The 14,922-nt window shown below is 43.7% G+C and overlaps 1 protein-coding gene across 4 annotated transcripts in view; it reads right to left on the bottom strand.

The window, feature by feature from the left end:
* The window catches only part of HIVEP3 (HIVEP zinc finger 3), a 340,969-nt gene that overhangs the window by 77,026 nt on the left and 249,021 nt on the right, over nt 1–14,922 (bottom strand). For 3 of the 4 annotated variants that reach the window (XM_072980264.2, XM_072980262.2, XM_072980265.2), the window contains 3 exons: nt 13,458–13,528; nt 6,613–12,195; nt 3,063–3,208 (listed from right to left, as the gene is read on the bottom strand). In XM_072980264.2, coding sequence (XP_072836365.2) covers nt 3,063–3,208; nt 6,613–11,628 — 5,162 coding nt within the window. In that variant the 5' untranslated portion in view covers nt 11,629–12,195; nt 13,458–13,528. The remainder of the gene's footprint in view (nt 1–3,062; nt 3,209–6,612; nt 12,196–13,457; nt 13,529–14,922) is intronic. The other variant, XM_078380210.1, reaches the window with a different exon arrangement.

The raw sequence follows: 14,922 nt of genomic DNA, 5'->3' as shown, positions 1-14,922 counted from the left end.
ATTCACGCCCTCGGTAATTCGCGCCTGCACGAAGCCTCATTGGAAGATTCTAGAGCTTCTGCGGCAGCAATAAACACATTAGAATATGCCCCTCCCCACCCGTACCTTGGCACCAAGTGTCCCCTTTCAGTTGTGTCAACTGCTGCTTAATAGTAAGCAAACAATGGCATGACAGAGGGGAGGATGGGTGGGATGTGTGAATCACAGAGATCCACTCAAAGAACTACAATTACAGGTGGGTAACCTGTTGTTCTTCTTCGTGGCCTCTGTGAATCACACCCTGGGTTACTAATCTGTTTTACCCAGAGGTAGGGTGTCATGCCAAGGTAGAGGCTAGAACAGCATGTCCAAATGCTGCATCAGACTTCTGCCAGAGGTCGAGTCTATAATGGCGGATAAATGTAGACGGCTGTGCCCAAGTGGCAGAGGCACAGACGTCTGAAAGAGGTATGCCACAGAGAAAGGATGTAGGCTTATGAAGAGATGAGATGACTAAAAGTTTGGGTAAGTTGAAGATAAAAAGCAAGAGCTCTTTTGACATCCAACGTGTGGCAGCATGTCCATGGACATTTGTTGATGTCGAGGATAGTTGACATCAAAAGATGGTGGTTGAGCTTCAACGGACCTCGATTGGTAGGGGTGGACCTCGGTGTCGAGCTTGGTGTCGTATTGGTGCCGGGGTCAATGACTTGGATTTACTGGGGGACAGGAACCGTGTTGATGTAACGGAATGGAGCTTGTGTCCATGGACCAGGATGGACATCAGGGATCAATGATATCAGAGCTTGTGTCTCTCTGATGTCGAAATGGAGGTTGCTTTGATGGCATAGCAGCAGAATAAACGGACGCTGGTGATGTCGTGTGTGAAGAGTAATTTCTATCATCTATTGTAGTAGGAAAGTATCAGGAGGCTGGGGTTGCCAAAGCCTCATGTGTGGATGAAATCTGCTCGACCATCCGAAGTTTTTTCAATACCAAGTGGGGAGCAGGCTGAGGTATAGCCACCTCTTGGTGATGTGGCCACTTCGACACTGATGGTTGTCGAGAGGTAGGCCAACTACTAGATGGTATTATTGAGCTGGATTAAACACCTGGTCGAGTAGTTGGTGCAGTTTGTCAAGCAGAGCATTGGTCAGGGCAAATGGCAACCTGTTGTGCATGCTCAGCATGGGTTTCAACGACATGCGATGAAGCGAGCCGTCGAAATTGTTGATGTTGACGGTTCTGGTTAGGCATCAGTGGGTGATCCCAGGGCATCAAATATGGAATGGTGTCGAGCCATTCAGGATGGTAATCCTCAGGCATTGGAATAACCGAAGGATTGCTGGAAGCAATGGAAGGTTGTGGACTGGGAGGAGAGGATGTTAGTCGGGCAACTCTATCATCCCATTCTGGAGACTGAGAACAGGGTTGTTGGGACGGAAGTCTGTCATCATCTGAGGGAGATCCGACCAAAATTGATTCAGAGAGTTGTTGTGGTTATGATGGGATGTCTGTAGGCTCGTTAGGAGGAACAGGCTCTGGAGTCGGAGCAGTTTAAGTAGGTCTCTGATGTTTAGAAGTTGTTTTTGAAGTCCAGGACTTTGATATCGAGGGTTTTGATTTGCATGTCTTCGAGGTCTTAGACGATGCAGATGGAGAATCGGAATGAGCTGGTGTAGCCGATGGACGTTGTTTCGATGATTCAGTAATGGCTTTTTCCATTGCTTTGGTTCCCAAAGTCAGAGTTTTAGCCCCGAGAGGCAAGATCAAAGAACTCTGCGCTTAAAATTTTTGCAGTGGGTACAGGAGTAAGTTTAATGTCATTCTCCCAAACAGAAAAGGCACTTAGCATGTCTGTCAGAAAGTGGGATCTTATTATCACAGACAAGGCAGTGCTTAAACGGGCCCAAAGGGGCCATGAATAGGAGAAAATAATTGAGGAGAAAAACCGATGATTGAAGGGGGGGTGCTGCGGCCGGAGGCCGAGCGAGGGGGGAAGGAAAAATCTCTGATGATAATGAGTTTGATCTTATAGTTTAAAAGAAAAAAGATTGATAACAGGAAGGAATCAAGAGTAAGCTCCCTTTCTCTTTTACTGACACAAGCAGAATTATGAGGCTTTCAATGGGGCGGTTGAAAGAAAGGGGACGCTTAGTGCCAAGGTACTTATATGGGTGGGGAGGGGCATATTCTAATGTGTTTATTGCTGCCGCAGGAGCTCTAGAATCTTCTGATGAGGCTCCGTGCAGGCGCAAATCACCCACAGAAGCCACGAAGAAGAATGAAAGTACCACCAAAAACTTTAAAAATTCCAGGTGGAAATGACCACAAGATATTGTATGACTAGAATGACTGGGAGTAGTGTTTAAAATTAACTTCTGACCATTAAGTGATTAAAACACGTAGTGCCGCAATCCAGAGAACTGAGCTTATGTACAGAAACAACTGGGCAAATACCTTAAATCCTTTTAAGGAGAAAGGCAAGGTAAAAATATTTTAAATAAGTACATAAATATGTGCAGGAAAAGATGGCACAAGTTTACGGTCTGTGGGTCAGAGGGAAGGGCTGTAAGCCAGAGTTCAGTCTAATGGAAGTGATTCAACTCAAAAGCTGTTGCATACGTTTGTATAAAGGTTTGGTGCCCACATATTCAACTAGCGACCTAATACTGTATTACAGCCTCTCTAAAGTCAGAAAATACTAGCTGGTCATCCTCTACTGAGAATTCAATCCAAACTAAAGATTCAAGGAAAGCTAGGTGAGACAGCAGACCTTCTCAAAGCAGTCCTCTTTCAATAGGCAAACTACTGAGACATAGATACATAGATGAGACTAAATGCTGCTTAGCTGATGTATAAGATCCCTAGATTCAAGAGAAAACACTTGGGTAATGGATTGAATCAGAAGAGGAAGCAATGGAAGGCTAGGTCTGATTAAAGTCAGTAGGGAGTCCAGATAGGATTGATTGATTGATTGATTGATTGATGTATTTATTTATTTATTATTAGTAATGAGTTGCTTTTAAAAGGAAAGCTTTCTATCAGCAGACACTGTGTATGATGGGCACAATGCAACTCACCCTCCTTCAAAGATCTTGATCCTAGCTGGTTCCCCTCGTTTGGATACGAGATTGTCATCTTCACCTTTTCCCCTTTTCTCCTCTTCATGATCAGTTTTCATGACATCTTTTTGACCTTCATTAGGGAGGAGTGAAGGCAGATGAACCTATCTCCCCCAAAAAATCAGAGCGGTGGTTTATTATTCTTCAGAAGGATTGTTGCTGAACACAGAAACCTTAAGTTAGATTCTTGCAGAGAAAGAAAAAGCCAGAAGCCACTTTCACTACTGGCTACAATGTTAACATGAACACAAAATTATGTGAAGCCTGAGGGTAGAATCCAAAGCGGCCAAGGGGCAGCTGAACCAACACTCCTGTGCTGAACAAAAACCTTGCTCACCCTAAGAACGCAGGAATTTATTTAGGGCTACTCTCAACCTGAAAGCCAAAATGTCTGCTTTTATTGCTGCTGTATCCCTGGACTGATAATACCTTGGATCAGAGATCACTCAGTCCCTCCCTTGCTTTACTTCGCTTTTTCTCCATCACTTTTTGACTCTCCTTTTGGAGACCTCAGGCAGCCAACAGAGGAGATCTGCCATCAGACTGCTCTGTCAGCAAATCTTCTGAGATAAACTGGCAGAAGAGGGTTCTACCATAGGAGAAGCTTCTGCCTCATTCTAAACCCCAATAGTCAGCATACCTTTGTGTTAGGATTGCCCTGTAATTTGGTAGCTTTGTATCCTGAAATGGGTGTCTGTTAACAGTGAAAATCTGAAGAGCAGAGAACATGGTAGGGGTTAAGCTTGCATGGGGAGAAGACATTTAGCCTTACTGGGTGGTAAAACAAGAAACATTTTCATTTTACAAACACAGAGGCTATCTACTTGGATTCCCAGTTTTAGCATAGACCCCTTCAGCTGTCCATCTGCAAATTGGGGCCTCTTGCAGATTTCCATTGACTTTGTTCCTGATTACAGCTTTGCCTGATAGATAAATGGCTGCATCCCATTCACAGACCCAGCATATATTTTGGCACTAAGACTCAAATCTTTACAACCAGCTAGTGACATAGCGAAAGATAAAAAGGGGTAACCAGGAATTTCTGTTGTCAAATAGGTCATAGCATAATGGTTTTTACAGAACAGAGAAGGAAACTAAGTCACATTTCAGGCTGGGTAAAAATATTTGGAACTGTTACCCCATACAGTCTGGAACTCATCTAAAACTTTTTTCCTGAAGCAATATTTTTAGCATCCTTTCAAGTTACCCAATCCAGCAAATGATTACCTCCAAATCGTGCCAAAAAACACCACTCTCTCACTGCCCCCCAGGTGGTTCTAAGTATTCAGCTTTCTTTCATCTCACTGGTAAGCACTTCACATCATCTTCAACCAAAACATAGGGCTTTTCTCCAGGGCAGTCATGAAATGCTATGATTTCTAGCATGACGCCATCAATTGTTTTATGTCTACACCAGACTGATGTATGCTGTGTGCAGCGCTATGAAACAGCATGCCATATTGGATCTGGACACCTATCAAAGACTTTCAATACCAACAAGTCCGTGGTATTAACATCAAACAACTGAGACACCTTCTTGGTCCTCTTTACCAACCTTCAGTGTTGCACTGTGTGACAGAAACACAAATATAACACCTCTTTTCTACTGGTCATCCAAAGGAATACAAGAAGGCCCATTTGGGCCCATTCATCTTAGAAGACAGGGAGGTCAGGTGTGTGCTAAGTTGGGAAATTTCCAAGGGTCATTCCACATGGTGCCCATATAGTAAGCTAAGGTGGAGGTTCCCAAAAGAATGACAGCAGCAACGTTCCCTCTAATTTTCTGGAGTGTTGGTTGGGAGCTCTGCCCACCACCTATGGGGTTCCAACTATAACCAGGAAGCAAATAGGTGGCAACACTACCTTGGCTGTGTTCCCCAATGCAGCACTGCATGCCCATGCAGCTTAGAGAGAATGTTGGACAGCATGATAACCCCTGTCAGTGTAATGAAGTGCATAAGCTATTACCTTATCCTGTATCTAAATCAGTCTCCACATCTGCCAACTGAGGACTAGCCTAGCTAATTATGGAGAAGTATCACTAGAAGGTGACAGTGGCCACTCAGTAACCACCCAGTTTTCAACAATGAACATAGCGATGATGTGAAACAGCTGTGATCTGCAAACCAAAGACATCCTAGATCATCAAATAATCCAACTAGCAGTCCCAACTATAGGATTTACATACATGTTGTCTCATCATTCATCATTGATTTACCAGGTCTATTCTGGCTAGAAATACTAAGATAACTGACATATCCAGTTACTTATGCCCTCTGCATAATGCAAGAGGCATAAATCTCACTGGCAAATTACCACAAGTTAAAACATTGGCACAGACATTTGTCATTATATTGCTGGTCTCCAAAACTGGGTTCACAACAACAAATGTCTATACTACGTTCTTGATTTATGCCAACTCACCAATGAGATTTATGTTAATTCTGTTAGGCCAGCATAACATTCAATCGGATGTTGGCCATTAGATTTATATTTTACACAATTTAAGTAAGAGCATATGTCTTAGCACCTGGCTTCTTCAACAACATTCAAAGAAGCCATGGGGGTAAGGTCTTATAAGACAAGCTACTCTTAATGAGTATTCTCAAAATTCATTTGGTGGGCAGTGATTTAGCCTCAGCCTCTTTAATACATATAGAGCACTGGAAAATATGCATGATTTTTTTGTGAAACCAGGAGCTAGAAAAGCTTGCTTTTTGCTAAAACAACTCTTATCAGATGTTTAATTTTACTGACCAATGTTACAGCATAGGAAGACCATGTATTAGCCCATATACATGGAACCAACTGCATACAAAGATGCCCTTGCTGCCTTGGGAAGAGCATAGGATGGGTATATGGATCTTTTTTATGATGTATGGTCAGATGCAAGACCTCTGATGTAATTCCCTTTCATATTTCACAATATGGACTGGGCTGTGCATTTACACACCCTTGGCAAGGCAACTAGGAAGGTATATATCATTGTGCTATCCCGGGCTATAACATGGCCAAATCTCAGTAGCCCCACATATCTATTCCTCTAAATCAGTAGTTTCCAACCTTGGGTCCTCAGATATTTTTGAACTAAAAGTCCCAGGAACCTTCACAATTACTTGTGCTGGCCAGGATTTCTGGGAGTTGTAGTCCAAGAACATCTGAGGGCCCCAGGCTGGGAGCCACTGTTCTAAATTTCTCAGCAGCAAATCATTCTTAGCTAACATGATATTCTAATAAGAATAGGCAACATGTGGCCCTCCTGATCTTGTTGGACAACAACTCCTATCATACCTCACCACTGCCTATCCTGACTAAGGATGATAGGCATTCCAGTCCAACAATTTCCGAAGGACCACAAGTTGCCTAGCATTGCTTAAAAGAGTCCCACAGGTGAGAAAATGTTCACCAGCATGAGAATGCTTGTAGAGAACTGCTTCATAAAAGCATAAAATATAAAATTCTTATCCATTAAACAGGTGAGGAAAAAAGAAAAATCATATTTCCTTACCTCAGACATTTTTGGATTCCTGGAACTTGAGGGTACAAGCTTTCCTGCTTCTGGACGGGGAGCAGCTGCCATGGTGTAGGTTTCCTTGCTCACGTTTTGCTTGGAGCACAGGAGTGAGAGAGCAGCTTTCGTGGATACACCAGGAAGATTGGGATTATACAGGCTAATGCACCAGCTGGTGTACACTGAGGACCTTCGGTCAACTTGCTGAATGTGATTTGGCTTTATATAATTTAAATAGCACCAACTGACACTAGTAGTTGTATGGAGACTGGGGAACTGAAGTACCTTCTTAATGTCTATACTGTCTTGAGACTTCTTTGAACTTTGAGGAGCCTCAGAAGGAAGTGCAGAGCTTGGAGAGCTTCCTGTGGGTGGTTCCAGTGGATCTTTGGAATCTTCCTTCTTCACCATCTGTGAAGAGTCCTTACTTTGGATCTGCTTGTATTGCTCTTGCACTTCAAAGTTCAAGGTCTCAGCGTGTGAGAGGGCTGGCTGTAGAGCATCCTCGACATCTTGTGGGTCAGAGGTTTCAGGTGAGACATCAGGGGACATTTCTGCCTTGGCTTTCCTTTGGTTAAGTGTCTTCCCTTCCTCTTCTGCACTGGATGCCATGACTAAATCCAGTTTTTCCTCCGTTTCAGATAATTCTTCTTCCTTCACCCTTTTTTGCTGCTGACTTTCCATAGTGAGTTCCAAGCTCCCAGCTGGAGACAACATCCGCTTGCTTCCACCTACAGTCAGTGGGGGAAGTCCTTCATAACCTAAGATACTTTCAGAAGTACAGACCAGGGGAATGTAACTTTTCTTTTCCGACAATGATAATGGCAGCCTCAGATACGGGGTCTGGAACAAGGATTTCTGTTCTTCAGTGATCATCTGTGCCAAATCAAGACCAATTCCATGAACATTTGCAGTGCAGACCAAGGTACCCTTGGTCTGATAATCATCAAATTTTGGCAAGATGATGGAAGAGGCGCTGCAGTGGGATTGGGTGGCCAGGATTTGAGAAAGAGTGGTGTACATTGCGCTCCCATAGGAGGGCATGTTAGTCTGAATGCGAACGGGGACAACGAGTGACACAATCGGCTCTTGCCGTGCAGGCATCACCAATTGAGAAATTGAGACAGAAGGAGAGCTTGGTCGGGTCAGAAGATGCAACGGGCTCTCAGAGCTATAGTCTATAGATGAGGAGAAGCTTGGGCTTCCTGTTGGCGGAGAGAGGCTGGATTTCAGTTGGGGCAAATGGACCCCAATGTCACTTGGCAACTGCAGAGCAATTTGGGAATGAAGAGGGAGAAAAAATGCAGAAGGAAGTGGTGGAGAGCCTGGATAATGTAGAGGGACAAGGGATGGACTCTGCCGGATTGCCACATCAGCTGAGTGTGACATCAGTTGAGGAGTAATGTGAAGCCGGCCCGGGTGGAGCAAAGCATCTTGCAGAGGAAAAGCTGCATTCTGAAATATGGAGTGAGGTATCGGTGGGATCGAATATTGAGCAGAGAAGAGGTCTGCCACAGCCTGGGTGGAAAAGAGCTCTACTGAGTGTCCTGATTGGAAGGGCAAAAGGGAGATATGTGGCGTCAGGTACTGCTTTTCGTGAAGTGTTAACTGTGGTGTAGAGTGATGGAACAGTTGCAGAGCTTCAGTGTAGATATGGGGATACAAGGGCTCAGGACAATCTTTCGGCTGACCCTTATCATATGAATAGCTTCTGTGAGGTGAAGAGGAGGAAGGTGAAGGTGGCTGTTGCTGGGGAGGGCTTCCAGTAGGAGATTTGCCTGAAGTGTGTATGGACTCTTCAGTTTCTGCCCCCTCTTTGGGGGGTGGGTCTGGTTCATGCTCTGGATGCCTGGCGAGAGATGCCTGTCGAACCAAAAAACATTTCCTCCTCTCCTGCGGTGCTGATGTCGTTGGAGGATGGGTTGTAGCAGGAGAGGAGGAGGATAGGCTCCCATAATCAAAGGATTTGCTGCGGGTCTCTGACATCGTAGAAGAGGGAGAGACATTGGGCGTCTGCTCCGAAGCAGATCTCCGCATTTCTCGAGAAGGATGCTGATGTTGGTGGTGGCTTGGTACTGTTAGCATATGTGGTATACTGAGAGGCTTCGTAGGGGTGTCAGAAGGCTGGGAAGTGGCTTCCTCTCGATCAAACGAAGTTGAACAGCTGGAAGCATGGGAGATGCTGCTTTCTAGACTTGGGCTTCTGATTGATTCAAAACTGTCTCCAGAAGACTGGGCCATTTCTGCTAGCCGTAGCCTTTTCTTTTTGGGTGGCAGTTTCTCTGCCGGGAGTTGAGAGAGAGACTGACTTCTTTGAGGCCACTGGAATTCCTCAGTCTTTTCTGGCTCTTTGGGAGGAGGCTCGGGTTCCATTTCTGGTCTGTCAGGTTCCTCAGTGACCAGAATCTCAGGAACTTGGATATTGGGTTGACGCACAAGCTTTGGCTGCAGGGAATGAGATGTCCGGCCATGTTGCACTGCGGGATGAGATCCATATGGCAACAGTAACTTCTCCTCTCCTTCCAAACCACTCAGTTGTTCAAGGGATTCAGATTTCTCAAAGGAGCTGGTGTGCTGGATGACAGAGATCTCCTTTGAAGTTGTTCTCCTTTCCTTGCTTTCGGTACTAAAAGAGGGTTTTGCAGTTCTAGGATGAAAACTTACACCGATATTGGAAAAGGGCACAGATTGACTGGGCTCTGCTGGTGGCTTAATGGACTGAGAGGCTAAAGTCAAGGCCACAACAGTGGATTTGAAGCCAGTACCCTGAGTGGCTGGCCCAGCACTAGAGGAGGATGGTTCACCCATCTCAAAAGCTGTGGGGTCCTCCTCATCACCAAGGCTTTTTTCTTTACGCCTTTTCCTCAGCGGTGTAAGTTCTAAACTACTTCCCAGCTTATAATGCATCCTCTGTGGCCAAGGATGAGTTTCCATGAAACTTTTTTCCACCTCTGATGAGGTACGAGAACTGGAAGATCGAGGCTTGGAGACCTGGAGTTCAGAACAATAATATTTTTTGTGGGCTTCATAATTGTCTCTTTTCTTGTATCGAGCACCACAAATGTTACACTCATACATAAACCCTTTCATTTTCGTGCCCTTCCTGGACTTTTTGGTAAGCTCGGTCTCCTTGCTTTCTTGTTCCTCAGTCGGTTTGGCAACGCTTTCTTTGCTTGCTGTGCTGCTCACCTCTTCTGAGCTGTACTCCATCCCCAATGGTAGCTCTATGGCAGGCTGTCGTTTTAGCATTCTTGGATGGGAAGACACCTGACTACGACTTAAGACCTCTGATCCTGCAACGTGGTCATCAAAAGAATAGCTACCTCTAAAAGTATGAGGAGAACTCATAGTACTTGCAGCTGAAGGCATAGATTGGCTTCTTAGGAGAGGCACTGTCTCTGTGGCACTGTGGGATTGCTGGAGAGATAACCATGATTGTTCAGGCTTCATTTTTTCAACATGAGATGTCATCAACTTTGATGACTCAACTTGGCTACCAGAACCAGGTTTGGTTTCTAATTGAAAAGGTTCTCTGTATGCACCTGATTTTGGAGATTCAATGCTGCTTCGTCTGGACAAAGAACTTCTCCTAGGCTTCACACTATCTATTTCACTTGTATCAACAACAGCTTCATTAATTGTAATCAGCTTGGTGATATGTTCAATAACCTGTGTTCTAGGCACAGACAAGGGACCGGTGCTCAGTTTTTCTTCAGAGGAAACCTGTGAAAATTCTTGGGTGGTGGCTCCTGTTAACATGGTAGTCCGTTGGCCAATTCTCCCACACTTACCAAAAATAATTTCTGCATAAGATTTGGCATTTGTGTTTGGTGGGCTGATTTGTTGTTCAGCACTCTCTGATCTTGAGAAATAGCCTGATTCTGTACTCCCTTTACTACCAGGGCTAAGAAAAGCCTGCTCTTCAATTACCTTTTTTCTTTCACTTAGCCGGAGAGCAAGCTTCTGTTTAATGGTATGAGTTTCCTCCAATTTATGACTTTGAGTATGTTCCGGAGCTGGCTCTAAAAACTGGCTGGGGTCATCAAGAGACTGAGATGTGCTAGAATGGGAGAAAGAGGAACTTTCTTTACTAGAGCCTTGGCTTCCTGCCCCATACAACATCGTTTGCTTTTGCCTGGGTGACAGTTCTACTAGGTGACTCGATGTTGTCCTTGTCTCCTCTTCAGAATCTGTGCTTTCTCCTTCAGTAGGTTCTTCAAATTCCTCTCCACCCATCTTCTCCATTTCCAAGCTGGAAGGATACAATTCTGTTCCAGTCCCTGAAGACAAACCAGCTTTGATTCGGTGTGCATGTGACTTTCGGTGCTTATACAAATTGCTCTTGGTTTTAAAGGAAAAGCCACATGGAACACATGGATAGGGTCTTTCTCCTGTATGAGATCGGATGTGTTTCTGGAGGACACTTGGCTTGGCGCAAGGCCGGCTACAATACTGGCAAATGTATTTGCCTGGTTTCTGTGGCTTCTTTTCTTTCTTGTGTCCTTCTTCAGAGGGTTTTAAGGAAACCTGTGAACTACGCGCTACATAGACCTTTTGGACAGAGGGCATGTCCTCTTCAGAAACTATGGAGGACCGGGATGGTAAGGTCTGGCTATGACTGGAATGAAGCCCAGTGGATGAAAATGACCCAGAAGGGACAGCTCTTGCTGGATCAACCAGTTGCCATGTGGACCCTTCATGGACATGTTCTGGTTTCCGAGGAGGCATATATGCTGGTGATAGGGAGTGCTGCTGAAGCTGAGTAACATGGGATGGGTGTTCAAAAGAGGAATGCTTAGTTTGGACTTGTCCTGGTTTCTCCTGGATGTCTTCCCTTGAAAAATGCTGCTGTGAGGCAACGTCTTGCAGGGGGGAGCCTGGCAAAGGAGCAGAGCTGCTCAGATATGTACCCACAGATGAAATACTACCTTGGATAGCCTGTCGTTTTACAAGCCTCTTCCTTGGACCTTCCTCACCCTTCTTTGTGCTCTTCTGGCTATGTTCAGGATCCATGACCTTAGAAAAAGGAGTGGGATGTTGAGAAGTTTATCTGGGGAAGGAGTTGGCTGCTTGCATTGACAATGAAGTAAAGTCTCTCCTACAGGTTTCCTGCTTTGCCTAAATTTGCTACAGAGCTGGCGCTGACTTAACAAACTTTGCAGATTCAAGAATTCAAAGTGTCAGTAGTTGCTGTTTAATTCGGAAATTCAGTAAAAAGAAGGGCTGCAGGTCAACACTGGTAAAGCATGACAAACAATTTCAAAGCAAGGAAACTCTCCAAATTTTTTAGTCCAAATATTTTCATTGCAAATGTTGCTGAGGCTTTAAACCAGGCCATTGTAGCACCGTTGACAGTGGCAAGTCTCCAAACATGAGAAGCAATCTACAAAATGTCTTTTCTTCTTTTCTTATGCAAACCTCTGTAAACCTGAGACTCACATGATCATCTTGTAACCATCTCTCTTCTTGGCTTGGCAAAAAAGGGAAAAAAAACTCACTCAACTACATTAACTGAGCACATGCTTCTTTCTTGGTCTTCTTCTGTGTTTAGAGGCCTTGAGGAAGTGACTGCTCGCATTTCTGAAACGACATTAGTCATAGAGAAGAACATGCACACATTATTCCAGCTTGAATTCATTTTAAACAAGTCAGTATTCAAATAAGTTTTCTCTAGAAAGATCAAGTGACCCGGAAGAGATGGGAAAAGGAATCCTAATACACCTAATCTCTTTCTGCCTATCATGACATTCAGACTGAGCCAGCCACGGATGATCCTTGAACAGATTTTCTCACCGTTTTATGAAGTTTAAAGGCAACTGTGAGAAACAGGGATTGAAACATACTGGATTAAAAACATACTAACACCATATTTTGTACTGAATTTAAGAAGCCCCATAATACGATTTACCAGTTTCTGATTTTGGGTTTATTTTGAGTAGGGATGAGGATATTTCTTCTTGTTGTTTGTCTGTTTTGTTTTGGTATTCAGAAGCTATTTATAATTAAAGGTCCTATAATTGTATATAACTCTGGCAACTGAGTTAAGAAGATGGGCTCAGGATTGCAGCGATGTAGGAAGGAGGCATTTAGCTCATCCCTCTTACCTCTTGACAGTAGATAGTGAAGGGACCAACAGCCTCGCTGCAAAAGGGGGAATGAGGGCATATATTCATTAGACTTGTGCATTGGTTTGGGCCAAATCCAGAATCCTGAACCCAATCAGCAAGATCCAGACTAATTTGTATGTAGTCTGGACCAAAGCAGAAAGATTAGATTTGTTTCCAGGACAAAGCAGAGACTATTCAGTCATTGTATTCAGAATTCAAATGGCTAAAGCAGGGCAAACTCTGGGGAAGGATTATGGGAACAAGTGGTGGGGAGAGAAGGCGGATCTGTGACAGTTACAACATGCAACCAAAGCCAATATTTCGCTTCAGTCCCAGAGCTTGCAGGAATCAAAACTCTTTAGGTGCCATGTACATGAACTTCCTAAACAAGCTGTCTCAAATTTTTCATGTCTATGAAAAGTCTCCAAATTCCATGTATGTGCAAAAAAAAAAAAAAAAACCCACAGAAAAAAAAGCATTTTTGGTTTTCCAGTACAAACCAATGAGAAAGTTGTTGTATTTAATTTACTGTTCAGTTTGGATCTAGGGCATGAATTGAACAAAGTAGGACTCAAAGCACCCAGATCAAATTGCTCTTAGAAACATATTTGCAATGGGATTAGCCCTACTAATACACTAGTTTTAACTTCTGTATAAACATGTATAGGATCAGGCTTTCTGACTGCCATGATAAGCAGCCTTTTTCCAGTTTAATATTAAAAAACGAAAACTAACCTCATAAAGCAGCAGTAGGTGGACCGCAGAAATCATTCATAGTCAAGATGACCCCAATGTATAAATGGCCACTGTAACAATATATTGCATTTGATTAAATGAAGTTAATTCCAGTTTTCTTCTCTGCAGCATCTGCACATTTGGAAACCATGCAGATTCAATCCTTACATTTATACTTTAATGTCAGTTACTTTCCACACTACCATGTGCAGCTATTAAATAAAGGCCTGTCCAGATAAATATATGGATCGCTGTTGGTACAGTGTGGTTCAAACCAAATTGTGGCATCCACATGTGCTTCGTCCCATCCTAAACCCTTTAAGAGCTGTCCCACTCCTTTCTGCGACATCACAAGAGGCTTCTGGATTTTTTGGTACAACTCAGGCCGTTCCTATCCAACTGTGCAGCTAGTTCACACCCAAATGGAGCAGTGGGCAGTATTATTAGAGTTCACGACACTGTGATGTATTAAGTGGATTGTGACTAGAAATGAGGATGATTTAAAAAACGGATTGCAGTATTCGTGGAAAATCGCCGATCCATTAAATATTTGTCCCTTTGTATTTGTGGGGGTCTCTGGAACCCTCCATTGAGGCAGGCTAAGGGAATCCATGCTGCCCTTTGCAAAGATGGCAGCTACAACTTCCCTGCCCTAAATGAAGCCGTAGCCGCCATCTTTGCAAAGGGCAGCCAGTTTCCCTTTTACTTTTGATGACTCACGAAGTGGGACGACTCGCCAAGATGGTGAGTTGTCCCCATCTCTAGTTGTGACATTAAAGGGAGGATAGAGAAACTCCCTTTTCTATTTTTCTCTTCTTTTTAAAAGACAGTAGGACCCCCATAACTGCTGTTTGTTTCCCCATGGATAAAGAAAACTATGAATAATAGCAAACACAGATATAAATTACATATATGCTACGTAATCTTTATTTACAAGTATTCATAGCACAGTCTCTGTCTCCCTGTACTGGTCATTTCTGGTAATACATGTGAAAATAGTTTGTTTCTGGATTTTTTTTTCTTTTAATATTTTTAATATTTTCAGACTGTGGATAAGTGTAATCGTGGATACTAATCCTGAGGATAAGGGAGTCCTACTATACTGCCCTGACTGATGCAGCACAACTCTAATACAGTGGTGCCTCACTTAGCGATGTTAATCCGTGGAGGAAAAAACATCGCTAAGTGATTTAATCGCTAAGCGATTTTAAAAAGCCCATAGGAACATATTAAAACACGTTTAATACGTTCCTATGGGCTAAAAACTTACCTTAAAGCGAAATTCCTCCATAGCAGCAGCCATTTTGGGTGCCTCTACAGCAAGGCAAAACAACGATGGCCATTTTGGAACCGCCGATCAGGTTGTTTAAAAAAGTTCACTTTGCCATGATTGCTCCCCCGCGATCATCGCAAAGTGAATTTTAGCCATAGAGGACATCGCTAAGCGATCGCTCCAGCGATGGCC

Source organism: Pogona vitticeps, chromosome 9, assembly GCF_051106095.1.
Source record: "Pogona vitticeps strain Pit_001003342236 chromosome 9, PviZW2.1, whole genome shotgun sequence".
Classification (NCBI taxonomy): domain Eukaryota; kingdom Metazoa; phylum Chordata; class Lepidosauria; order Squamata; family Agamidae; genus Pogona; species Pogona vitticeps.
Note: the sequence above shows the minus strand (reverse complement) of the source record. Positions and strands in the feature narration are given on the sequence as shown.